At 35.8% G+C, this 26,792-nt stretch overlaps 1 protein-coding gene across 2 annotated transcripts in view; it reads right to left on the minus strand.

The window, feature by feature from the left end:
* rho-5 (rhomboid-5) overlaps positions 1 to 26,792 on the minus strand; it is a 579,824-nt gene that overhangs the window by 79,296 nt on the left and 473,736 nt on the right. For both annotated transcript variants that reach the window (XM_069829535.1, XM_069829536.1), the window contains exon 5: positions 20,948 to 21,121. In XM_069829535.1, the coding sequence (XP_069685636.1) occupies positions 20,948 to 21,121 (174 nt within the window). The remainder of the gene's footprint in view (positions 1 to 20,947; positions 21,122 to 26,792) is intronic.

Consider the following 26,792-nt stretch of genomic DNA (forward strand, 5'->3'; position numbering starts at 1 on the left):
CAATGAATACAATATTTTTAGGTACACATAGTAAGGAAAATTATGATTATATATAGCTCAACTTATCACATTATAGATATACCATTATCGGAAAATATGAAAACAAAAATACAAAATAAGTTAAATATCACTAGAACATAAAAAAAATGTGAATACGTGTAAATATGCAATACAACACTTGTCATAATAGTAAGTTAGTTTGGCAACTCGTCATAAGATAATTTTCTAACTTGGATTTGAAAGATTTCAATGTTCGGCAGCCCTTGACTTCAGGCGGCAGAGAGTTCCAGTGACGAGAGGTAGCAACAGTGAAAGATGAGGAATACAGAGATGATTTGTGAAGTGGAATTTGTAGCGTGTTACCGCGTTGTGATCGAGTATTAATATTATGATAGCGAGAGAGAGTATGAAAACGAGCGAATAAATAATAGGGGGATGAAGTGTGCATAATTCGATGTAAGAGAGAAAGTGAGTGCAGATTTCTCCTCTCTTGTAACCTAAGCCATGATAACTTCTCGAAAGAAGGTGAGATATGATCATAAATAGTAAATGCATTCATTTATATAAAACACAGTAGTTAGTATATGACTCCACGGGATGTACAGAAACTTTGCCATCCACAGTATCCCTGTCGTACACACCAAAGTTCAGGGGTATCAATTACTTAGTTATTTAGCGTCGATGGAATTGGTGATAGCGAAATGGTATGTACGAAATGAGGTCAAGGATAGATTACCTGGCATTCTCCTTATAGTTTGGGAATACCTTGGAAAAACCCAACCAGATAGTCAGCCCAAGCGGGAATCGAACCCACGCCCGAGCGTAATTAAACTTCGGATCGGCAAGCAAACGCGCTCCCGCCTGAGCTACGCCGGTGGTTTTGACCAAATATTAAACACATCTTTTTTTTTAATATAAGAATGTGGGAATGAATTCTCTGAGGATGTTTAAGATTACCAGAATTTTGATATATGAAGTGCACAGAAAAAATATATATATTTCAACATATATAGGCATCATTATTTCACAAACCGGAGGGCTTAATTAGTGAAATCCACTCTCCTCACCTCCACGCTGGGGCTGTCTGGGATCTTTGTAGGATTCGAAAGAGAGAGTGGTGTGCGGAAAGCAACGGGCAGCTACCGCATTTATCTTTCCCAAGAAAAACTGCAAACAAAGGAGGCAGTAGAGCAAGTGAACAGCTTCAAATACTTGGGGTGTACTATAAGCAGTAACATGAGCTGCTGCCAGGAAGTCAAAAGGAGGATAGCAATGGCAAAGGAAGCTTTTAATAGAAAAAGGAGCATCTTCTGCGGACCTCTAGAAAAAGAACTAAGAAAGAGACTATTGAAGTGCTTTGTATGGAGTGTGGCATTGCACGGGGCAGAAACATGGACATTACGATGAAGTGAAGAGAAGCGACTGCAAGCATTTGAAATGTGAATATGGAGAAGAATGGAACGTGTGAAGTGGACAGACAGAGTAAGAAACGAAGCTGTGTTGGAAAGAGTTGATGAAGAAAGAATGATGCTGAAACTGATCAGAAAGAGAGAAAGGAATTGGTTGGGTCACTTGCTGAGAAGAAACTGCTTAGTGAAGGATGTACTGGAAGGAATGGTGAACGGGAGAAGAGTTCGGGATAGAAGAAGATATCATTTGATAGACAATATTAAGATATATGGATCATATGAGGAAACAAAGAGAATAGCAGAAAAATAGGAAAGGAAGATTGGAGAAAGTTGGGTTTGCAGTGAAAGACCTGCCCTTGGGCAGAACACTAAATGCACGAATGAATCTCACAAACCACTACTCAAATGAGATTCTAAATTTTATATTTTATTGTCCATACTTTATTTGACACAGCGGGTGCAGCATTTGGTTACTTTTTGTATTTAGATTAAGTATAAAACATTACAAATTACATATAAATCATTATGCTAATTTTAATTCATTATTTTTTAATTCAATAATTTTACAAAATAATATAACAGGACTTCACCGGCTTTATAGAGCTCCATAAAATGTATATGCACGCAAAAGTTCATCACTCTATCGTTAATAGTTTCTGAAATAATGATACTTATATATACAGAGTGGACACAAAGTCTCGATCAATTTTTGAGTAAATGTTGGAATTTTTATTTATTATTTCAGACTAATCTATTAGTATATGCTAAGTATTGAAGGAATGGTAGCTACTGACGGTGCTCGATTGCGCGTTTCAACATATGCAGAGGTGTAACGGGAGTTTACACGTAGATTTTGAAAACCGGCGCCAACACAAGCAAACATCCGACTCCTTGTCAATAAATTTCAGAGGACAGAAAATGTTGCCCATGAGCCACATTCTGGTAGACCTTCTATGTCCGAGCAGATTGCGGGACATATTCGAGAAGCCATCCAGAGGAGCCCACAAGCACGTCGTTTAAGTAACCAGCAGATATGCCAAGATCAACTATTTTGAAGTTCACACCGAAAAAGCAACTTATCACATTCAAGACGACGAAGATAATGCAACTAGTAGGCATTGTGGTATGATTTAATTGAGACCAAGGTCAAAAGTAAATGTATGATTTCAGTTCACAAAAAAATACATTGTTTATGGTCTTTTCATGTTCGCAGAAGTTACCATTACAGGTAACACTTACTTGGACATGCGGGCATAATTTGAGTCATAGCTACAGCAGGATAACATTGTTGACACCGTTATCTTTCAGTAAGATGCGCTAGTTGTGAGAACATACCTCAACCAACGATTTCCCAACTAATGAATAAGTTCAACACAAGTATGGCCATAGCCATCACGTTCACCTGATTTCACGTCCTTCAGACTTTTTCCCTTGGAGGTTATCAAGTCAAGAGTGTACAAAATCAAAGTAAGAAATCTACAGGACCAAGAACCTAAGTCCAGAAGCATTTGCAGCGAACTCTGGCGAGATGCTTACGAATGTGTTTAGGATTTCATTCAAACGTTGGACACAATGCTTTGAAATGGATGGCAGTCATGTTAAATTACGATGAATTACATATATACACACATTATAGCAGTAGCTTTATACAGGATGTATCTATACGTGTGTCCATAAATGTGGGGGCGTATTCCTGATACCAAAACATAACAAAAAGTTCATATGAACATGGATCCGCAAACCCTTCGTTAGGGAGTTACGAAAGGAATTTCCTGTAGTGACCCCTGATTATGCAATTCACTTCAAACTTGAATTTTTCCCATTTTCTTCATTACAGTTGGTCATGACATGTGTTTTGTTTTATCTGATTGCCTTTTGGATAGCCAGTCCGATCGCCAGATATAAATCAAATGTATTTTTACCTCTGGGGAAATGTAAAATCCTTGGTGTATTCAACACCTGTACCTAATATCGATGTTCTGAGGAAGTGTATCCAAAATGGATTTGATCAAATCCGTAACACCCCAGGACATTTGCACAGAGTACTGCAAAGCTGGAACGCAGGCTCAGAACATGCATAGAAGCAGGAGGAGGCCACTTTGAGCAATTTTTGTAAATGTGTGTTGTGAAATGTATCACATGTACCATTACCAATAAACCCATAACTTCCTAACGAAGAGTTTGCGAACTCATGTTCATATGAACTTTTTGTTATGGTTTGGTGTCAGGAATACGCCCCCACATTTCTGGACACATAGGGTAAACTGGGGTCTGTTGGACAGTCGGGCATGTTGGACACTCTGTACTTTAACGTGTTACCTCGCCACTTGTGGGCACCGCATTCTGCTAGAAGTCAATGACGGAAGTAGCCACGAGTGGGGCTACTTCCGTCATTGACTTCTAGCAGAATGTGGTGCCCACAAGTGGCGAGGTAACACGTTAAAGTACAGAGTGTCCAACATGCCCGACTGTTCAACAGACCCTAGTTTACCCTATATATATACATCCTGTATACAGTTCATGTCCGAACAACCATTATTTCACTAAAATGAATCGTGACTTTATGTCCACTCTGTATTGAAACTTTTTTTGTTGACTTTTCTGGTACCTTTGATAATAATGACTCTCTAAATTATCTTTGTCAGTCGAGTATGGCTGCGTCTAAGCAAAAGTTAAAAAAGGCGGACATCCTTGTCTTACATTCTGGTCAGTAGTAAAATATTTCGTCGTTTTCGCCCCTTATTCTACACAAATCCATGTGCTTTCATATATTGCTCTTCTGACTTCAGTTAAATGTTTTTCACATTGGATCGAGTTATTAGCGGTGACAGAAAGCAACAACCAGCTCTCTGGCGGGAGGACAGCTCCGTGCACAGGAATCAGATGATCAGCGCTATCGGATGTGTACAAATTAGACACGCAGCTTGTGTAGCAATCAGCGCCGACTCGACCTGCCTGACAAATTTGATCCAGACTCCTCATAATTCCACGCGAGCGGATTCAAATTATGCCTCCAGGTATAAATGTCATAATAAATACGCCACTGCGCGGTTTAGATATGATGGAACGCAGATCCGACATGGCTGTCGTAAGCCAATTAATTGCTTGTTGCAGATTACTCGTACACGCTGTTTAAGGTCCTGGCTTGAAGTCGCTCGAGGCCACGGCTGACAGTACGAATTCCATGAATTTAACTATGAACTGACCCATTCTGTATTTCTGTGCTGCCTGTCAGGGCTCTGAAATCGGTACATAAAGATCCCGACTTCGACTGCAGCCCCAACCCAGACTCTTTCGCAGTGTATCATATATTAATTAGTAGACAGTGGATGCGGGATGACTTAAGGAAAAGTGAAGTTGTTTCGTATCGGAGTATATGGCACGTGCCGCGCCGTCCGTCTTTTGTGTACCTGGCGAGTACAGCAGCGAACATAACGAAGGAACCCCGGTCCGTTTATACAGGGACATCATTTTATTTTTACTAACATTTTAATATTAACCTGTCTATACCTTTAGAGAACCGGAAACACCGCTTGCTCCCCCTCCAAGACTGGAGTTCAATGATACTGGCGTAAAACACAAATCACTCTACTAGGTATAGGAAGAAAGAAAAGTAGTTCATCCATTTACGTAAACTAGGAAATATCGCGATTTTGAGTTTGATAATTTTCATTAGGTTTTTTCTTTAATGAAAGTACAGTACTGTATTAAGAATAAGTGTTTTTACTCACGAAGTGAGTTATCCATGCGAACGTATTCATTATGCAATGTATATTATACTGTCTACAGCACATTAGCGTACAATATAGAGAAAGAAGTTAAATTGAAAAATAATCATAATATTAATATTTAAACACAATTTTGAAAATGGTGGCCGTTCATTTCGATACAGGCTTCAGTTCTTTTGTGCATATTATCGCACTATAGACTATTGCATCTAATTCCAATTGCCAGTTTCGTCCTTCGTACTAGTAACTCATGTTGAAATAATTCTATACCTACTCTACGTACTGTGAATTCAATCTTCACTTCTGCCCGACCCGAAAATATAAAATTACTCAGACATACTATCTACTGTCCGTCCAAGTGGTCATGCCGCAGGATTGTAGAAAGGGAGGAAATCACGTGACAGTTAATTACTTAACGAGGCCCTTTTATTTAAGTTAAATTAAACAGCTGTATAATATTACGTAAACGCCCAATTCCTAAGAGAAATTAATGTTTTCAGAAAAGAGCTAAGACAGCCCAGCTTTTACAGAGGGGCGAGCAGAAGCAGGTGGGGGAAATCGGGATGCGACGTAGGCAAACGGACAGTACCTGTACGAAAATATGATTCAATATTGAAAGCTCTTTCGTCACTGGAAAACGCGAACATATTTCTGGAACGTACTATACTCAGTAACTCAGTACTGCTTACTATCTGCTGTCTTGGCTCTGTGTGGAGTTGGAACTTCATTAGTAGAAGGGGTGGGAGTGAAGTACATTAAAAAACTCAGGTACAATAAAAATTGAAGTAAAAATAAAATGATGTCCCTGTAGTAACACTGCAACGCAATGTGTGCAGTTGTGTTATCCTGGTCAAGTATTTAGTGCGCGTTGAATATGTTGTGCTGATCCATTCATAATGGCAAAACGTTAAATTCGCTCAGAGATACGAAATGCAATTTAGAAGTATGAGAGTGACATTTTATGTATTAACCAAGACAATATCATGTGTAATGCATGTAAAATTGAAATAAAAACCAGAACAACTCAGGCTATAGAGAAACATTGCAACAGTACATCGCACAGGAAATGCGTTGAAATGAAATCTGAGGAACCATCATCATCATCATCATCATCATCATCATTTAGTTGTGTGGGTCTAACGACACGTGCAACATGATGCTCAGTACAAATATTCCTCTAAAGAAATTGAGTGATCCCCATTTTAGAGGTTTTCTTCAGAAATTCTCTCGATACAAAAACTGTTTAAGCGATAGGCGAAGACGATTCAGCTTCGACAACTTACGAGAATATATCGTCGTTTACTGCAACGCTGGTAATTGCATCAATGATGACGAGGACTGAACCTTGCAAGGTATATACTACAGTACGCTATTTTTCTTTTCCCTCTGATTGTACGGAGATACAGTAGCATGTTGACGTCGTCTGTTTACGTTTAAAACCTGTTCCGCCAATGGTCTGAATGAAAAAAAATGTAACATATAGTAAATGTGCACCTACATTCAACGATAAGTCATCATGCATCCACTGTCTATTAATTAATTACAGAGTTGTCAGTATTCGTTTGAGCTTACAAAAAATACGGATAGATGTCAGAACCTGTCGGGGATGTTTCATGCAGGAAGATCCCATTGCAACGTATTCTGGAGAAAGTTACACAACTATCTGCTTTAGTAGGTGTGTGTTTGCTGAGATATCGTGAGTGAATTTGCAGTGTTGTGTTTCTGGAAATTATAGCATCGAGATGTTCAGAACTGTAAGCAGGGCCGCCGACAGAATTTATGGGCCCCTATGCAATACTGTACTCGGACCCCCGTTGAAGAAAGTAACAATTACAAGTTACCAGTTATTCTAACCATAATAATTTTTGCAAAATAAATAAAAGATAATCCCATACAGAGATACGAACCTAAAAAATACACTTTTATTACATCGAAAACTTTTAGAAAAACTTCACATTAACACAATATATTCATAAAACATTATTCCTAAACATCTGTAATTATTTCTAACTTGCAGTCCAACATCAACAAACAACTCTCTTTGATATCATTCATCCAAAATCATCAATTATGTCATCAAAATTTAAAGACCTAGCAAGATCGCTTTCCACACTAAGGAGGCCAAGGTTACTCAGTCGTTCTTGACACATCGTTTATCTGAATACATTTTTTATTTCCTTCATTTTGCTTAAGTTCTTTCAGCATCAGCAACTGTCACAGGAATTGTATAGAATATTCTAATGGCTATACAAATATTTGGTAATAAACGTCCAGCGTTAATTTCCTCAGACTATTTAGGAGAGTCATAGGTTTCAGTGGAGTTAGTCCTAAATTAATGGCATGAATTGGTTTTAAATATTTCGGCTCATCACTGATCTCTTTGTTAATGTCTTCATAATATTTTTCACGCAGTCTAGCGCCCATATTAATATCTTCCAATTTTTTCTCTCTCTCCTTGTGCTTCTCAGCTCCCGACTTATGCCTGTACTTGTCCATTGTGCAGTTAAACTATAACCGGTAACACCAATGAACAGAATTTACTAGACAAACGACAACGAAAAGACGAAAAGGAAACGTGATCCTGCTACTTCGGTTTGGGAGAGTCCACTAGCATATTGCGGTGAGCCATCGGGGGGTTGGTAGTTACAAAGGACAAGCCAATAAATAATTGAACGTGTTCAGTACAAGCGATGGGAACATAGTTCAGGCAAATGCCGGGGCCCTCAAGTGACATGTCGGTGAACGTTAATGCGGGAAACGGATATTCTACAGTATTATGTAAAAGTCATATATTTACATATGAAGTAGTAATTTGTATTAATTCTACTATTGTTGAGTTACTACGTCAAATTTATGTAACAAATGTTCTTACAAAATTTTATAGTACCCATATGTATCTACGAATAATTATTCATGTTAACAGAAAGTAATCAGACTCACTTAATCTGACGGGCCCTTATTGCTCACGGGCCCATATGTACTCGCCCCCTCTACCCCCCCTTCTCGGCGGCCCTGACTGTAAGTATCACACTATGATTAATGAATTCTCCACATTCTTATGATTAATTTGAACCCTTGCTTGTTGTTTTATCTAATATAGTTAGTTCGTAATGTGCTTTTGCCGGTACTCAATTTCTTAACTAGTTTCCGCTAGTTGCCGGCAGAGCAGTTCGAGTGGCACGCAGATTCGAACTTCCTCTAAGAAGCGCTATGGGCTAAGTATGCACCAGCCAGAAAATCTGTCCTGCCATAGAGCAGCAGCCTCAACTCGCTCGAATTTGAACGATTTTTATGATGTGCTAGGAAGTGTGTATGAGAAAACAGAACTGAGTACCAAGCCTAATAAGTTTTGAAATTTAAATTAAACAGGATTTTCATTGATTACCAATCCTAACAAAATTGTGTCCCCAAAAGAAGCAAAGTCTGTCCACCTTCAAACAATGGCAGAGAAAGGAGGAACAACAATTGTCTTGCTAGCGGAAGTTTATTCGCATCATGCCTAAATAGTTCTCATAATGATTTTTCTATCTTTGGCATAATGTTTAATGCAGATATGTGTCAGAAAAAGTATTAATTTACAATTAATATGCAAGCCTTCTTCCTGCTATCACTGTTAATAATTGAAGCCAGGTTTCTACATTTATTGCCTACTTTTTAAATATGTGTTCTGTTCATGTGTGTGAACGTGTACTGATGTTTAGAATTACATTAAAACATGTTTTGAATTAAAAAGATTATTCTTAAATATTGCAAAAGTTTTACTGCGAAATTACCCGAGAAGTACTGCGAAGTTACACGAGTTCCTGAAACACACACACATATCATCTCATGATTTAGATGGAGATATTCCCTTGTTGAGATACACTTAAAAATACAATTTTTAAACCAACCAATAAAATGATGTCTATTGATTAACTGCTGCATTTTTGGATATAACTATAGACAGAAAACCTTAATACTGCGAAATTAGCCGTGTTTGCCTTACATATAAACATCGGGATGTTAAACGGTACCTCAAAATTTTAGGTGAGCAAATTATTTTCATACCGGAAAGCGGTAATTTGGCTATCGGCGGGTGCGCTCCCATACGCTGGTTACGGACACAGCGCAGCACCGGTGATTAGACAAACTAAAAATTACAGTATTAATGAAAATACACATACGATGAGTAAGTAACTTACATCTCGTGATTGAAGTGGAATGCAACTCTTTTAATAAACATGAAACAATCAACATAGCCTACTTGACTAGTAATCGTCCATAGAGTTCAATGAAAATTGTATAGTTGGCACAATTGATAACAAGAGAACAACACATCATAACACACTACTTCCATCTAGAGGAATATTCGTAATGATGACATGGTACAATAATACATTTTCAAGGCAGTTTAGTATTTTAATAAGTCGATTAATATTTTATTGTATTAGAATATTTTATTTCTTCTAATCTTTACATACTTACTTCTAATCGTGTAAAAGTCAATTAAATTACACTCGAGTTTCAATTTTCTCTAGAGAAATCAAAACCTCTAGTGAGATTACTGTAGATAATAAAATTATGATTTTAAAAACAGTTAAAGAAGTTCAAGTGAAAAGATTTAACAATGTACCAAGTTTTTCCACGAAAACTTAGCTATTATTTGCTTTTAAAATAAAGAATACGATTAAAACATACTATTTTTTCGTATTTATTGCACAAATTTAGACTTTCGTAAAAAAAAACGTAAAATGCGCTAAAATTGGCGTGAAAAATATTGTCAAGAAAATAAACTATAAACGGTAATAATAAACGTGCCGAATTCTCGCGAACTGCATTAACGTATCATGAGAATATACGTCATGTTTACGAGATTAATTTTTTTATTATCACGGTCCCCATTATGCGCTAAAATAACATGCAGAGTCTATCCAATTCTGACGATGTTAAATGAAATGCTTCCCAGGTCGCGGATAACATGTTTTACCGCGGCTTCAATAACATTAAATTATCTCTGTTATGAAAGTATCTGCTACAGACACTTCGATGAGCAAGTATTTTGTTTTATCACATTTAGCTCCGTATCTTTTTGGCCGTGCGGCCAACAGATTGGCACTCATGCGGTTGGGCGAAGAATTAAAGCAACATTATGATATCAACGTGTGTCGCGCACTTAAATATAAAACTACATTTACATTACTTGCCTGTACATAGTCCTACATATATACATAAATAGTTCATACGTACATACATAGTATTTAACCTGGTAGAGATAAGGCCATCAGGCCTTCTATTCCCCTCTCCTATAGCATTTCAACTGTAATATTAAGAACGCAATTAAAATTATAATTAAAAATTAATACTAAATTTACAATTACAATAAAAGTCGAAGTATTAAAATGAAGAATGGACAGAACAGAGAAAAATTCTCTCCGGCACCGGGACTCGAACCCGGGTTTTGAGCTCTACGTGCTGACGCTTTATCCACTAAGCCACACCGGATTCAAGACGGCGGTCATCCCGTCGGATCCCGGCCACTTAGTCACTCGTAATGAGCGCACCTCTGCACATCTGTGTTGGTCATTGTACCACTATCATACATCTGTGACACAGTACATGAGGGTTGGCCACTAGAGGAAACCTAAGAGGTGGAACTTAAACTGAGAGGATTCAATCCGGCATCGGAATGGGCATCCGAAGTGGCTTAGTGGATAGAGCGTCAGGACGTAGAGCTGAAAACCCAGGTTCAAATCCCGGTGCCGGAAAGAATTTTTCTTCGTTCCACTCATCCTTCATCATATGATGACGCAGAATATTTGCATGGAAATATCATATGTACTTCGGTACATCATAATAAAGGAGTAAAAGTTTTTTTTTTCCCCCGTTTCCTGAAAAATTTTCTCGAATCGATTTAGAGAGTTTTGGAACCGCACCCCTCAATTATGTAAATATGTATCATTTCGAAATGATTGCTTGGGTTCTTACTTCAGTTCTAAGTTTATTTCATTCCTAGCAATGTTGAATCAGAATACTCCTCGAAGAGAATTTTGGTACCCCTGATGTAGTTTGAGCGCATGCTTACTGAAGCAATATGCCCGATGAGCCCCCAAGCGAACAGAGTTAAGTCACTAAACTCTAGTTAACAAAGTACGGACTCCAAGGAGACAAGAACGTCATATGCAGCTAATGCTGATGTACTCGGTGCAGGGTCGTGTGTGTGTGAGGTGTTCTCATTTCATAACTCGAGGCCGCGTAAAGATCTCTCTGACTGTCCCTCGCTGAGCAGGCAAGGTTCATCCCCAGATTTTTAGTACTCTCGCCTTCCGAAAAAAAGATCTTTCCTATCAAAAGTTCCAAGGGGAAACATAAAAGTGGCAATCAATAAGTTTCCGGACTGCCCTGAATTTAGGCAACACACAGACCATAGGAAACGGAAAAGTTATCTAGAACCAGGGAAACGCCTGGTATCTATACTAAATGCATCACTTAAAAGGTAGAGAAGAAGACTAGCCTTAAGGCATATATAGAGATATTTCAGAAAAAATTGCAATAGGTCCTTGACGTGTTTGCACAAAATGACGTGTAGAAGCTCAGTTCTTAAAGACAGTCCGACGCTGTTTGATAGACTGACACACAAAGCATAGAAGCAATGATCTTCAGTGATATGCGCATGTATGTTTAACGGTACTAAAAATACGAGTGCAGTTCGGAAATATCTTGATTGCAGCTTGTATGTATATACCTAAGAATACATGAATACACATACATGCGTGCTTACGTACAGTAGTGGCAAAAAAAAAAACCGGACCTATCCTTGTAGCTGATTTCAGAGCCTTGTTCACTCCATAGCACGGTAGACTGATAACTAAGGCTTTCGTGGTTCGAATCCTGCCTGGGAAGGAAACTTTTTTTTTGTTCCTTATTCAAATTTATTCCCAATACTTTTCGATTGCGGGTAAAATTCATGTTCTGGGAATCTTCTTCTTCTTCTACATCACGGTTTAGGCCTTTCATTAGCCTGTTCCGGCTCCAAATTGTTGCTGCCTCCATCTTTTCTTAGGTCTTCCTAAGTTCCTTTTTCCTCGTGGTGAGTAATTGTATGCTGCTTTTGGTATTCTATTGTTCGTCATCCTTGTTAGGTGGTTTTCCAATTTGTTCTATATTTCACTATTGTTGTATTTAGTTCCTCTACTTTTAGTTGATGTCTTATTTCTGTATTGTGTTTTTTGTCTGTTCTTTGATATCCTGCTATTGGCCTGAGGAATTTCATTTCAGCAGCTTGTATTCTAGCTATATGTTGTGCCGTCATTGTCCATGTTTCGGATCCATAAGTAATTGTAGGAACTGCCATCGTCTTATATAATTTCATTAGAGAGTCTTTTCTGGCTTTATTTTTCAAGGTTCTTTTTAGTGTCCCTGTTATATAGTTAAACTTGTTTAACTTGTTATTTATATCTGTTTCTGTTGTGTATGATATTTCGCAACCTAGGAAATTGAATTTTGAGACTTGTTCTATTGCTTTATTTTCTAAAATTATCTTTGTCCGAACTGGATAAGAGCCCTTGAAAGCCATTGTCTTTGTTTTTCCTGATGATATTTCCATGTTGTATTTTTTTGATATTTCGTTTAATTTATATACCATTCTCTGCATTTCGTCCTCTGTTTTTGCAATTAAAATCTGATCATCTGCAAAGGCTAACGTTTTTATTATCATATTTCCTAAATTAATTCCTCCTGTTGTTATTTGTTTCCATGATCTTATCATGTCGTCTAGATATATATTAAAAAGAGTGGTTGATAATGGACAACCTTGTTTAACTCCTCCTGTTATTCTTATAGGTTCTCTTTGGTTTATTTTTATTTTTGTTTTTCCGTACATATCTTTAATTACTTCTATCAAATGTAATGGGATTCCCTTTTCATTTAATATATTCCACAATTTTGGTCTAGACACTTTGTCAAAAGCCTTCTTATAATCTATGAAAAGGATATGAGTTTCTAAGTTGAATTCCCTTCTTTTCTCAATTATTTGCTTTAAGGTAAAAACGTTATCTATGCAGCTTCTCCCTTTCCTAAAACCTGTCTGCTCTTCTGATATTATTATGTCGACTATATTTGATAGTCTTTGGCTTATTATTTTTGCGTATACTTTATATGTTGTACATAGTAAGCTTATTCCCATGTAATTTTCTGGGTTTGTTTTATCTCCTTTTTTAAATATCGATATTATCTTCCCTATTTTCCATTCTTCTGGCGTAGTCTTTTGTTTCCAACATTTGTTATAAAAATTTAATAGCCTTTCTTGAAAATTTCTCGGGGCATATTTTAATAATTCTATATTTACATTGTCTATTCCACATGCTTTATTATTCCTACTTTTCTTTAGTGTTTCTAACATCTCTTGCATTTCTAAGTCATCTACTTCTATGTACTGTTTGTTTTTTCCTATAGTTTCTTCTTCATTTTCTTTATCAGTCCATAATTTCTTATAATAATTTTCTAATTCTATATCTTGTATAATTATCAGATTTGTTTTATCTTTTTCTTGGGAATTAAGGCTTCTTATAAATTTATATACTTTGTCCTGTCTTCCATGTAAATTGTGTTCCATTTCTGCTATGTAGTTTTCCCAATGTTCTCTATTTAGTTTCCTAGTATATCTTTTTACTAATGCTCTTGCTCTATTATATTCTATTTTATTCTGATCATTCTTGTTATTAAGATATTTCAGATAAGCCTCTTTTTTATCACTCACTAATTTCTGAATTTCGGGATCCCATTTTTTTAAGCCTTTTTTCCTCCCTCCTACTTTCTTTGTCCCTAAAACTTCTTTTGCTGTTTTATGTAAGAGTTCTGGGAATAATAAGTTAATTAAGTAGTAAAATATTCACTTTAAAAAATGGTCAACTATCAGTATTTTCTATTACATAAAATAAAAAAAAATATTAATAAAGGAATTTAGTATTTAGGTATTAAAAATTTGTTAAAAAAAAGCAGAAACATTACCCAACTGAATTGTTGTTTAAACATTTCAAAGTTTTTAACATTAAACGAATGTATTATTTTATTTTATTAAAATATTTTCATAGAAATTTTAATAACTTTGAAAGGTATATACATAAATATAGAACTAAAAATATGAATTCTCTGCGTTTGTCTGAACCAAAATGTAAAACCAATGCAGCTTTTTATCATGGCATGAGTCAAGGTCCCAGATTATTAAACAAATTTTATTCCAATAATATTTCAACCACGTATCCTCTCCAAATTAAAAAAAAAATAATAAAAATTGTATTGGGTTTATAGTTTGTGTTTAAACATATTAAACACTATTTAATCTGTATTCACTCTCAATTTTGAATTTATTTTTGTCTGTATTGGAATCCCCTCCTGAGCACGAGTCTTACTCATTAAGGAGTGGGCTAGTTTATCTTTCATCGTATTTATTAATTTGTATTCATTTCAAACTTACTAGCAATAATAAATAAATAAAAAAAAGTTGAAAGAGCAAGATATTGTAAACATGAGTTTCAGCAATAAAATAAAAGAGAGACAACATGAAAAAGTTAACAAGTTTTTGAGTTATGAGGGAAACGCTTCATTACTGCATTTTGAATTTTGAAAAAAAGAATATACTGTGTGTATATATATATATAATTTTTTTATCTAATTGTAAAAATATTTTTTTTATATAGTAGAAGGACAGTGTTTTATACATACCAATTTTCATTAATGTACAAGATACAGTAATGGAGGAAAAAAATGTTGCATATTTCCAAGAATTTTACTGCTGTAAGCTGTAAGGGGTTCCTTAACCAAGTCATATCACAGAAACACTATCCACAAAATGTCGAAATTGGTCGTTAAGTAAAAATGCCGATGATTTGTAGGCAATTAAAAGAAAAAATATTGAAATAATCCATATATTTATTAATAGAATGTATTTAATATCTTTCTAATGAGCAATTTTCCCTTCAATGCAGACTAGAGACTACCATTCACCTAGAACTTAACGCCGTGTCTTAGCGTACATATTAGCGCTACATCGAAATACTAGCGCCTTGTAACGGGTATTAACCTTGCTTGATATTATAATCCCCACATAATACGGCAGAGTCGTTATCACTATACAATATTTATCCAAGAGCAAAGCACCCGGGAATTATCGCCTGGGGACCTCGAAGTTGAGCACGAGTGTCTTAAAACAAGCTTCCAAACCACCTTTTAATTCAGGTGGGAAGACGTGGACCAAACGTAGCTGAAAATTCAAACGACTAGCTTCGATATTCTGGAAGCAAGTGAAAACATATTTCTCTCTCTTCTTCGGGGTCTTGGTCTGTTACGTGTGTGAAGGCCTATACAGGGTGTTTTTCAAAAGTAATTGTAAAAAATTTAGGGATGTGACGTAAAAATAAAGGGAAGCAAAATAGTTCCAGTAAACATAGATCCGCAAATTAACCATTACAGGATGAATCGGATGAAGTCAGAGGATAATGGAGAAAGTTAAACAACGCAGAACTGCACACATTGTATTCTTCACCTGACATAATTAGGAACATTAAATCCAGACTTTTGAGATGGACAGAGTATCTAGCACGTATGAGTGAATCCAGAAATATATATATATATATAGAATGTTAGTTGGGAGACCTGAGGGGGGAAAACCTTTGGAGAGGCCGAGACGTAGATGGGAGGATAATATTAAAATTAATACTTAACACGCAGCACAAAATGACATTATCTCATAAACGCTTAACTTGCGGACTCATGCCTACTGGAACTTTTTTTTTCTTCTTTTTACTTATCATCTCTAAATTTTTACCATCACTTTTGAAACACTCTGTATGTGTCCACCGCTTGGAATAACGGTTAGCATTCCTGAACGTGAAACGAGAGGGCCCAGGTTCAAATCCTGGTTGGGACGAGTGACCTGGACATTAAACCAATTAAAAGCTGGGCAACTTTCGGCACTGGACCCTGGACTCATTTCGCTAGCATTATCACCTGCATCTCATTCAGACGCTAGATAACCATAGCAGTTGATAAAGCGTCGTAAAATAACCGATTAAAAATAAATATGTATGTATATGTACAGTAGTGGCAAAAAAACCGGGCCGACCCTTGTAGCTGATTTCAGAGCCTTGTTCACTCCAGAGCACGATAGACTGGTAACTAAATTGTACGCCTATTGTGTATTGTATAATTGTATTGTGTATTGTAAATATTGTTTATCATTTCTTTATTGTGTATACCACTGCCACCGGGTGCATGCCCACTTGCAGTGTAAATAAATACATACATACAAGACTTTCGTGGTTAGAATCCTGCCTTGGAAGGAAACTTTTTTTTGTTCCTTATTCAAATTTATTCCCAATACTTTTCGATTGCAGCATATTTTACTACTTAATTAACTTATTATTCCCAGAACATGAATTTTACCAGCAATCGAAAAGCATTGGAAATAAATTTGAATAAGGAACAAAAAAAAGTTTCCTTCCCAGGCAGGATTCGAACCACGAAAGCATTAGTTATCAGTCTATCGTGCTCTGGAGTGAACAAGGCTCTGAAATCAGCTACAAGGATAGGTCCGGTTTTTTTTGTCACTACTGTACGTAAGCACGCATGTTTGTGTATTCATGTATTCTTAGGTATATACATACAAGCTGCAATCAATATATTTCCGAACTGCACTTGTATTTTTAGTACCGTTAAACATACATGCACGTGTCACGGAAGATCATTACTTCCATGCCTGTGGAGTCAGTCTATCGAACAGCACCAGACTGTCTTTAAGAACTGAGCTTCTACACGTGATTTTGTGCAAACATGTCAAGGACCTATTGCGATTTTTTCTGAAATCTCTCCATATACGCCCTATGATTAGTCTTCTTCTCTGCCTTTTAAGTGACGCATCTAGTATAGATATCAGGCGTTTCTCTGGTTCTAGATAACTTTTCAGTTTCCTATGTCCTGTGTGTTGCCTACATTCAGGGCAGTCCGGAAACTTATTGATTACTACTTGTGCATATGCGCAAGTGTATGTATGTATATGTGCAAGTAATACTCCGCTTCCTCTATAAATTACTGCTCCTCAGCCGAAGTCAGGATCTAAAATTTAACTACAAAACTGGAATATTTTCCAAATAATAATAATAATAATAATAATAATAATAATATTTATTTAATAATAACATATACATAAAAACGTTACATTAAAATACCCCGAAAGAGCAAAGCTCGTGTTCGGGGGAACAGTTCCGTTACATAGATATACATACTTTGTAGACAAAATACTTAAGAAAAAAGCTCACATAAAGAAGATAATAAAATTAGTAAATAATAATACTAGTAATAACTGAGTGAAAAAAGAGATGATGTTGAGATTGATGGATTAATATTAAATTATTATTAGTAGTATAGTTAGTGCAGATCATGTTGATATAGTAACCAAGATAAAATAGAAAAATACACTTGGGATAGAAATAAACTTGTTTTACAATACATGGTACATAATACAAATACAGGGAAGTCTGTCATATAAATTTTTTAATTCTGGATCTGAAAATTTCATTGCTTAAAGTAGTCAATTCTGGATGAAATTTTATTATCGAATTATATAGACGTGGACCATAATTTGTACTGTGTAGTAAAGCAGCAGATGTGAAACATTTAGGTTCAACTAATTTAAGAATTTCGTTTCGTCTTGTATTATGAGCATGTGGCTGAGCTACAAATTTCATTCTATTTTCATGATAGAATTTCATTAAAGAGTATTTATAAATTTAGTCAATTCTAAAAACATTCAATTCGGAATGGATCAAATTTGTTGGATAATCCAGTCGCCTTTTCAAACAAATTTTGATTATACGTTTTTGCAACATAATTAGAGGAAAAAGAGCAGTTTTTGTAATGCCTCCCCATCCAAACAATGCCTCCCCAATACCAATACCAACTTTCCTTATACGTCGTTAACTAGAGAATACGTATTTTCTGGTCTTGTGATAGAACCCCGTTATTCCGTTTAGGCCTATATCTTCCAGAGTGAGAAATCAGATTGTACAATTCGTATAAAATTGGAAATATTAGTTCAGCGGCGAGTTAGAAGACCGCAGCCCGCATTAATTTTGAGCTCTGCGAGCCGATGTTGTTGATATTGAAGATAAGAGCCAGTTTCGATCGAACGTTTCCTCACAGAAATACACCTAAATTAAAAATTTAGCTTCAAGTCCTTTTGACAGTTGCCAAACTTTCCCCAATATCGATGGCTTATAGCTAATTGAAGAACACGCGAGCAGAGGTCTGGGGATGCTTTTAGCAGCCAGGCAAACTGCAGTATTTACACAAGCTGGAACCAATATCAGTTCGTTACGGCCCCTAGGGAACGAATTCATGGATACTCGATTCTACCGTCATCTCCATTCCGATTTCACCTGCACATTAAATTATCTACTTCGGGGCTTCTCAAATACCTGATCTCTGCTCGTCAACGCACACGTTCTTCAGTTCATAGAGCGTTCGCTAAACTCATGAACTTGCAGTTTGAAGTTCACTGGTAAGTTTTCCTTTTAGACATTCACTGGTGAATTAATTAATTTTTATTATTGTAATCCTTCACGTGTATTAGACCAAGTGATAGTTTGAAAAGCCGTCCTGGATGGCTCAAGCGGTAGGGGCACGGCATGTCTCTATCGTTTGGTCCGAAGGGTTGTGGGTTCGAGTCCCGCTCGGGCATGGGTGTTGTGTACGTACTAGTTTAAGAAAGCGGAAAACAGAAAAACAGAAAAAAGAGAAAAAACGAAAAGATAAAAAGGCGTAGCTCAGTGGTAGAGCAGCCAGTACGCAGAACTAGGGGTACCGAATTCGATCCCCGGTGCCGGAGCTAATGTTTCTTCGTCATTAACAAAAATAACCACAACAGAGAATTCTGTAGGACCAAAAAATATTAATAATCTTTACGGAGCAAATTAATGCCGATTGTCCAAGATTTCAGAAATTTTCCTACTCTTATTTTCCATCTACCTGGCTATTGGAAGCTATTTGCGTTTAATCATCCTTATAACATGGTGTAGGCCACCGGCGTGGCTTAAGAGGTAGTGCATTTGCCTACTGATCCAGAGTTGAGCTCGGGCTTGGGCTGATTACCTGGTTGGGTTTTTTACGAGCCGTAAAGCGAATGACAGGTAATCTATGGCGAATCCCGGGCCTTGCCAAATACCATCTAACACTGCGTCGTTAAATAACTTGGTAAAAAAGAACATAGTGCATTCAATTGAAGAGTGCGATCTCAAAAGCTTTAAATCCATTTTTATGAAAGAATTAGGCTACTTTTTGTATTCACTGAGCTCAAGTGACATGCACAATAAAACAACCTAAACGACAAGGATTGGCGTTGTTTTGGAAGAATACGTGTTTAAAATAGAATGACAGAAGGCCCAAACATAATCATATATGTATAAATCATACAAAAGGCCAAACAGACGGAGCGAATTTTGGGATCAAACTCTCAATAATGTTCACATTTAACGTAAAAATTTATTCTGCAAAACACTCGACAAAAATGATAACAAAAATTAAATTTCCCCTTACGGGAGTTGGGTCTATGCCACCCGAATTATAATCATCAGTTAAATAACTTTATTTGCTCATACATGACCCAGATTACGCTTCTACAAGGTGCAATCAATAAATTTCCGAACTGCACTTGTATTTATTGTACCGTTAAACATACATGCACCTGTCACTGAAGATCATTGCTTCCATGCCTGTCGAGTCAGTCTAACAAACAGCGTCAGATTGTCTTTAAGAAATCACAAGCAAACATTCTGATGGGGACAGATAAAAAAGTTAAATTTTTTCTTCAGAAAGTAATTTTCCCTGGGGCCGTTTAGAGAAAAAACACAACTGCATGGAAATATTTATTGAAATAGATACAGCATTACTGCGGTATTTTTCAACATATTCCCCACTGGAATTCAGACATTCGTCATTCCATGGGATCCATTTTTGTATCCTTGTGTCGTAGAAGTCAGCCGCCTGGGATTGAAATCAGCGTTTGGCAGCCGTCTGCACCTCTCTGCCGATCCCATGATACGAGAAATATTTCAATTCCGGTGGGGAATATGTTGAAAAATAGCTCAACAATAATATTGTTGTGCCTGTTCCAATAAATTTTTCCAATGAAATTATTTTTTTTTTCTGTTAACGTCCCCTGGCGAGCATTTTTTACGGTCCTCGTAACTGCGGTCGAGTGGCCAAAATTTGTATAAGCACTTCTTTTGACATTATTAACTTGGTGGAAGAAAAAATGTAACTTTTTTTTTATCTGTCACCATCAGAATGTTTGCTTGTGAATTTTTACACGTGAATTTGTGCAAACACGTCAATGACCTATTGCGATTTTTCTTGCAATCTCTCCATATATATCTTACGGCTAGTCTTCTTCTCTGACGCATTTAGTATTGGTACCAGGCGTTTCCTGGTTCTAGATAACTTTTCTGTTTCCAGTGTCCTGTGTGTTGCCTACATTCAGGACAGGCCGGAAACTTATTGATTGCCCCTTCTAAATGTAATAACTAATGAAACCACACTTACACGAACAAATTATCGATCACTATCGATTAGTTTGGGTAGGTATCTTTGAACGCCAGTGTAACATTTCGTGAGGCTGCGGAGACCTCTGATGGACTACGCAGAAAACAAATTAGGAGGTATGGGGGTAGCCACGATAAGTTATTTTCCGGAGCTGACTAGAGAGATTAACAGAAAAGGATCTGTAATGCATTTATTATAAAATATTTTGTCTGCAGTCATGACTGAAATGTTGGCACTCACCGCCACAACCAAGGCCAGGCCGCCGAAGGTCATCTTCGCGACAGACTCTTTCCGGCGGACAGGAGGTTCAGCCCAGCGTGGCGGAGTGGCGGCCAGGTGTCCCCCGGAGGCATCAAACGACTCTCGACCTCCGGGCAGCACGTCGGGCCGCCCGGCTGCGAAGGCGTCCCGGGACTGAAACGAGACAACACAGAAAAATAAAACCTTCTTCATCTAATACAGTCAAACTTCCAAAGAAGATTGTAAACTATAAGTCTACAGGGAGAGGAACGTCGGAATATCCCGTAGAAAATGGGAAGACACGTTTACTGGGGAAGGTACAGGTCATATTGAATAAGAAGATGATGACTTCTAGTTAATTTATTATGTCTTCTTTTGGAATCCTACATGGTGTGTCCTGTTAAAGGATGGGAGCAAAAGGGTTATAATAATAATAATAATAATAATAATAATAATAATAATAATAATAATAATTCAGTCTCTGTCACATACGTTTCCAATTCACTGTGGGCTAAAGCAAGAAGATGCACTATCACCTTTACTTTTTAACTTTGCTCTAGATTATGCCATTAGGAAAGTCCGAGATAACAGAGAGGGTTTGGAATTGAACGTGTTACATCAGCTGCTTGTCTATGCGGATGACGTGAATATGTTAGGAGAAAATCCACGAACGATTTGGGAAAAAACGGGAATTTTACTGGAAGCAAGTAAAGAGATAGGTTTGCAAGTAAATCCCGAAAAGACAAAGTATATGATTATGTCTCGTGACGAGAATATTGTACGAAATGGAAATATAAAAACTGGAAATTTATCTTTTGAAGAGGTGGAAAAGTTCAAATATCTTGGAGCAACAGTAACAAATATAAATGATACTCGGGAGGAAATTAAACACAGAATAAATATGGGAAATGCCTGTTATTATTCGGTTGAGAAGCTTTTATCATTCAGTCTGCTGTCAAAAAATGTGAAAGTTAGAATTTATAAAACAGTTATATTACCGGTTGTTCTGTATGGCTGTGAAACTTGGACTCTCACTTTGAGAGAGGAACATAGGTTAAGGGTGTTTGAGAATAAGGTGCTCAGAAAAATATTTGGGGCTAAGAGGGATGAAGTTACAGGACAATGGAGAAAGTTGCACAACACAGAACTGCACGCATTATATTCTTTACCTGACATAATTAGAAACATTAAATCCAGACGTTTGACATGGGCAGAGCATGTAACACGTATGGGCGAATCCAGAAATGCATATAGAGTGTTAGTTGGGAGGCCGGAGGGAAAAAGACCTTTAGAGAGGCCGAGACGTAGATGGGAAGATAATATTAAAATTGATTTGAGGGAGGTGGGATATGATGATAGAGAATGGATTAATCTAGCTCAGGATAGGGACCGATGGCGGGCTTATGTGAGGGCGCCAATGAACCTCCGGGTTCCTTAAAAGCCAGTAAGTAAGTAAGTAAGTAAGTAAGTAAGTAAGTAAGTAAGTAAGTAAGTAAGTAAGTAAGTAAGTAAGTAAGTAAGTAATAATAATAATAATAATAATAATAATAATAATAACAATAAGCGTGATTTGAACAGACTATATAGATGGAGTATTGACAATTTTCTTCAGTTAAATCCTAATACATGTTGCTTTATAACGTATTCTAAAAATAAGACAAGTGCTGAAAATTCGTATGAAATTAATGGTGTGAAATTACTTAGAGTAGAATCATTTAAGGATTTGGGTATTTATTTTACACACAACTTATGTTTTAAAATGCACTTAAATCACGTGGTAATTGATACATATAGAGAATTAGGATTTATAATCAGAAATACAAAAGAATTAAAAAATATAAATACTATTGATACTCTATATAAAACTCTAGTCAGGAGTAAGCTAGAGTATGCGTCTGTAATATGGTCACCTCAGTTCCAGTCCCATCAGATGCAAATAGAAAGGATACTGAAAAGAATTTTACGTTATTTATATTTTAAAAAACATCACGTGTCGTCTTATGGAAAACAAATTTCATATACTCTGTTACTTTTTAAATTTAATTATAAAACTTTAAAATCTAGACGATTAATAAATAGCCAAATTTTACTTTATAAGACTGTTAACGGTATACTGAATAACTGTGATTTTCTTAAATTCTTTCAGTTTGATGTAAAACGAACAGAATTACATCACAGGCAACCTTTTGTTATTCCCATTCCTAGAACTGTTTTCTTCAAGAACTCTCCATTGTTTGTTATGTGTAATACTTACAACTCTCTGTCTTTAAACTGTGATTCTCAATTAGATTTCAGTTTAACAGTTAAAAAATTTCATACAATATTAAAATAGTACATTATGCAACGAGCCTATAATGGTAGTAATTAAGATGCGAGTATGTTTGTTTATGAAACGAGCGCTCAACCATATTTCTAACTTGAAATCATTCATAAGTATTTACGTTATGGTTATGTAAGTGAGGACGGAAACTGACCTTCTAAATTGTGAGATGTGCGCAGACGCGAAAGTATTGATTTTTTCCGAGGAACGAATGTCATTGACCTTGATATAATCTAGAAAATAACATGACCATTAGTCTTGATATAATCTGGAAATTGATTTAGAATTGAAAAACGAGATGAAAAATTGAATTTATTTGAATATTATTTACAATTAACGCTATTTATTATAGTAACAGAACATAACCTTCTGCGACAGTATTGGATTTCCAGCCTCCGTGACTTTTCGCTAGTTGTCTTTCGATTGCATATCCGAGAATAATCGATACTTGAACTTTTATAATGCTACAATGGTGATTTCTCATTGGCTGAACAACTGAACTATAATGAATAGGTGTACTTTAATGAGGTGCATTAAAGGGCTACTACCAGGTGTATAATTACTACATTTCGGCATGGTCGAGCATAAAGAATTGTATTTCCTTTGATATTTAAATTATGAATAAGTGTATTATAATGTTTTTTTATACTAGTTTGGAAATAATTTTGCATTATTATATTGACATTTGGCATTATATCAACTGGAATATTATATTCTGGCATCTATTGCCAGTATGTATTTTCTTTCGTTTGTGTTGTTTGTTTTGTTTTTTCTTATTATGTATTTTGTATAGGTATCAATGTTAGCCACCTGTAATTGGAAGCTTGCTTCTGTTGGTGGTTCATTTAAATAAAATAAAATAAAATTAAATTAAATTAATAATAATAATGATAACAACAATGACGGCGATAATAATAATAATAATAATAATAATAATAATAATAATAATAATAATAAATGATAATAATAATGATAATAATAACAATGACAATGAAACAATAATGACGATAATAATAATAGACTAATAATAATAATAATAATAATAATAATAATTATTATTATTATTATTATTAATAACCTGCACGCCACCTAATGAAGCTTAACTCAGGTTATAAAAAATAACATTTAGTGTATTTCCAGAACACAAATATTTGCATTAAATTAAGTCATACAAGAGAAGTAGTTTCATTTCTTTATGGTTGGCACCGATAACACAAAAAATTCTCAGTTTTATAAAAGTTATATTAAAAGACACGTGGGGAAGCTTAAGGAACACACTTCTGAAGAGTAACAGCTATAACCGGGGAAGACTGTGTATCTTACCCCACTTTTCTTCGTAATAACACAACGATGTGAAATATATAAGAGGGAGGGAACAAGCTTTGCAAAAATGTACAACCAAACCACAAGTCACAATGCAGTGGAAGACTTTGCGACAATAAAATTAAAAGAAGAAGAAGTAGAAAGAGATGAAAGCTAAGAATGATGTCACAGAGACTGAACATAAGCTGGCTACATAGTACGAGACAACAGGGTCCGTTGTGTGTGTGTGTGTGTGTGTGTGTGTGGAAGCAAAGGTTCGGGTCCTGTACCGCACTTGGTTGGTGGTCAACCAAGGGGAAAACAAATAAAGAACAGAGGGGCTTGGAACACAATAACATAGATAAAAGGAATAAAAAATAAAAAAGTCTAGAAAAAAAACCTGCAAATAATAGCTTTGGTCAGTAAGGTCTACAGGAAAACATGTTAGGTAAAGAATTGGCCGAAGAGGAGGAGGTACGGGAAGACGATCCAAAGGAAGAGCAGACAGGAACTCGACGAAAAATCTATTGGCAGCATTGAAAGTGGCAATCAATGAACATAAAATATTCGGAAAAAAAAAGAACTTCATTTGTTTGTCGCCAGTAGGGATAACTATATGTAACACAACGACGTTCGATTGTAAATATTTTATCTTTGCTTTTAATGTTGATATTAAAAAGGAAGTGAGGAAAAGCATATAGTATGCATTATTAACGTCATCAATATTAAAGTACTTCTGAATTTATGCGAGGAAAATGAGCACTTCGTATGATATTTTTAATAAGACTATTCCGCGAATGGAATAATAAATAAATACATAAATAATAATAGTACATTATGCAACGAGCCTGTAATGGTAGTAATTAAGACGCGAGTATGTTTATAAAACGAGCGCAAGAGTTTCATAATTTTCACACGAGCGTCTTAATTACCATTATAGTCAAGTTTCATACAACTTTTTATGCTCGACCATATTTCTAACTTGAAATTATTCATAAGTATTCATGTTATTCTTATCTGACTGAGGAGTGGAACTGACCTAGTGCAATACCTTGTAAATTGTGAAATGTGCGCAGACGCGAAAGTATTGATTTTTTCCGAGAAACACATGTCGACATTGACCTTGATATAATCTAGAGAGTAAAATAAACATTAATCTTGATATAACCTTGAAATTGAATAAGACAATGAAAAACGAGATGACAAATTGAATTTATTTGAATATTATTTACAATTAATGCTAACTATTATAGTAAAAGAACTGACTTTATTTCAAATATAGGTGATTTATTGTGCAATTGGTGAAATGAATTTGCGGAAATGTGCTTTGTGAAAGGCTGGATGATGACGGTGAATTGATGTTAATTTGTGTGTTGTTTCTTTCGACTGAGTTTAATATTGTATTTGAGATTTAAATTTTATGTTGGATCGATTCTTCAACATAACCTTCTGCGACAGTATTGGATTTCCAGCCTCCGTGACGTTTCAATGAATATAATAGAATGAACAGAAAAGAATAATCGATACTTGCGCTTTCATATTGCTATAATGGTATTTTGTGATTTGTGGAACACCTGAACTTTAATGAATAGGTGTACTTTAATGAGGTCCATTAAAGGGCTGCTACCAGTGTATAATTACTACATTTCGGCATGGTCGAGCATAAAATACATTATAAATCAACAAACGCTCCAACAGGATTGTTGCTATTTATACAAAGCATCAGAAGACCGACTTCCTAATCATTACACCACATCTGTGGACTTTAGGAAGTTACTGAAAAAGATAATTGTAGAAGATCCCAAAAGTTATCACAATCATTTAAGAATGACTTCGAAACAGTTAAACTTTTTTGCTTATTTTTAAAGTTTGGGTCATTGAAATCCCACAAACACGTTTGCACTGCATATGAATCAAGAAACTTGATAATTTCTTCACTTCCCCATTTCATTTTGTAAATAAACTCTTAGATCAGAACGTGTTTAACCTCGAAATGTATCGACACTACAAGTTTCGTTTCAGGAAAAGTTGGAAGCAGCCGAAAATTTCTAGTGTCGTAACTCATTGCCACAGCTACATTTCACGCATGCGCATTCAAATAAAATCCAGATGCGAAACTTTGTTGTGAAACCTAGTGTGGTAGTGTATACAAATTAATAATAATAATAATAATAATAATAATAATAATAATAATATTAACAATAATAAAATAATAGCTAAGAC

This window comes from Periplaneta americana, chromosome 6 (assembly GCF_040183065.1).
Source record: "Periplaneta americana isolate PAMFEO1 chromosome 6, P.americana_PAMFEO1_priV1, whole genome shotgun sequence".
Taxonomy (NCBI): Eukaryota; Metazoa; Arthropoda; class Insecta; order Blattodea; family Blattidae; genus Periplaneta; species Periplaneta americana.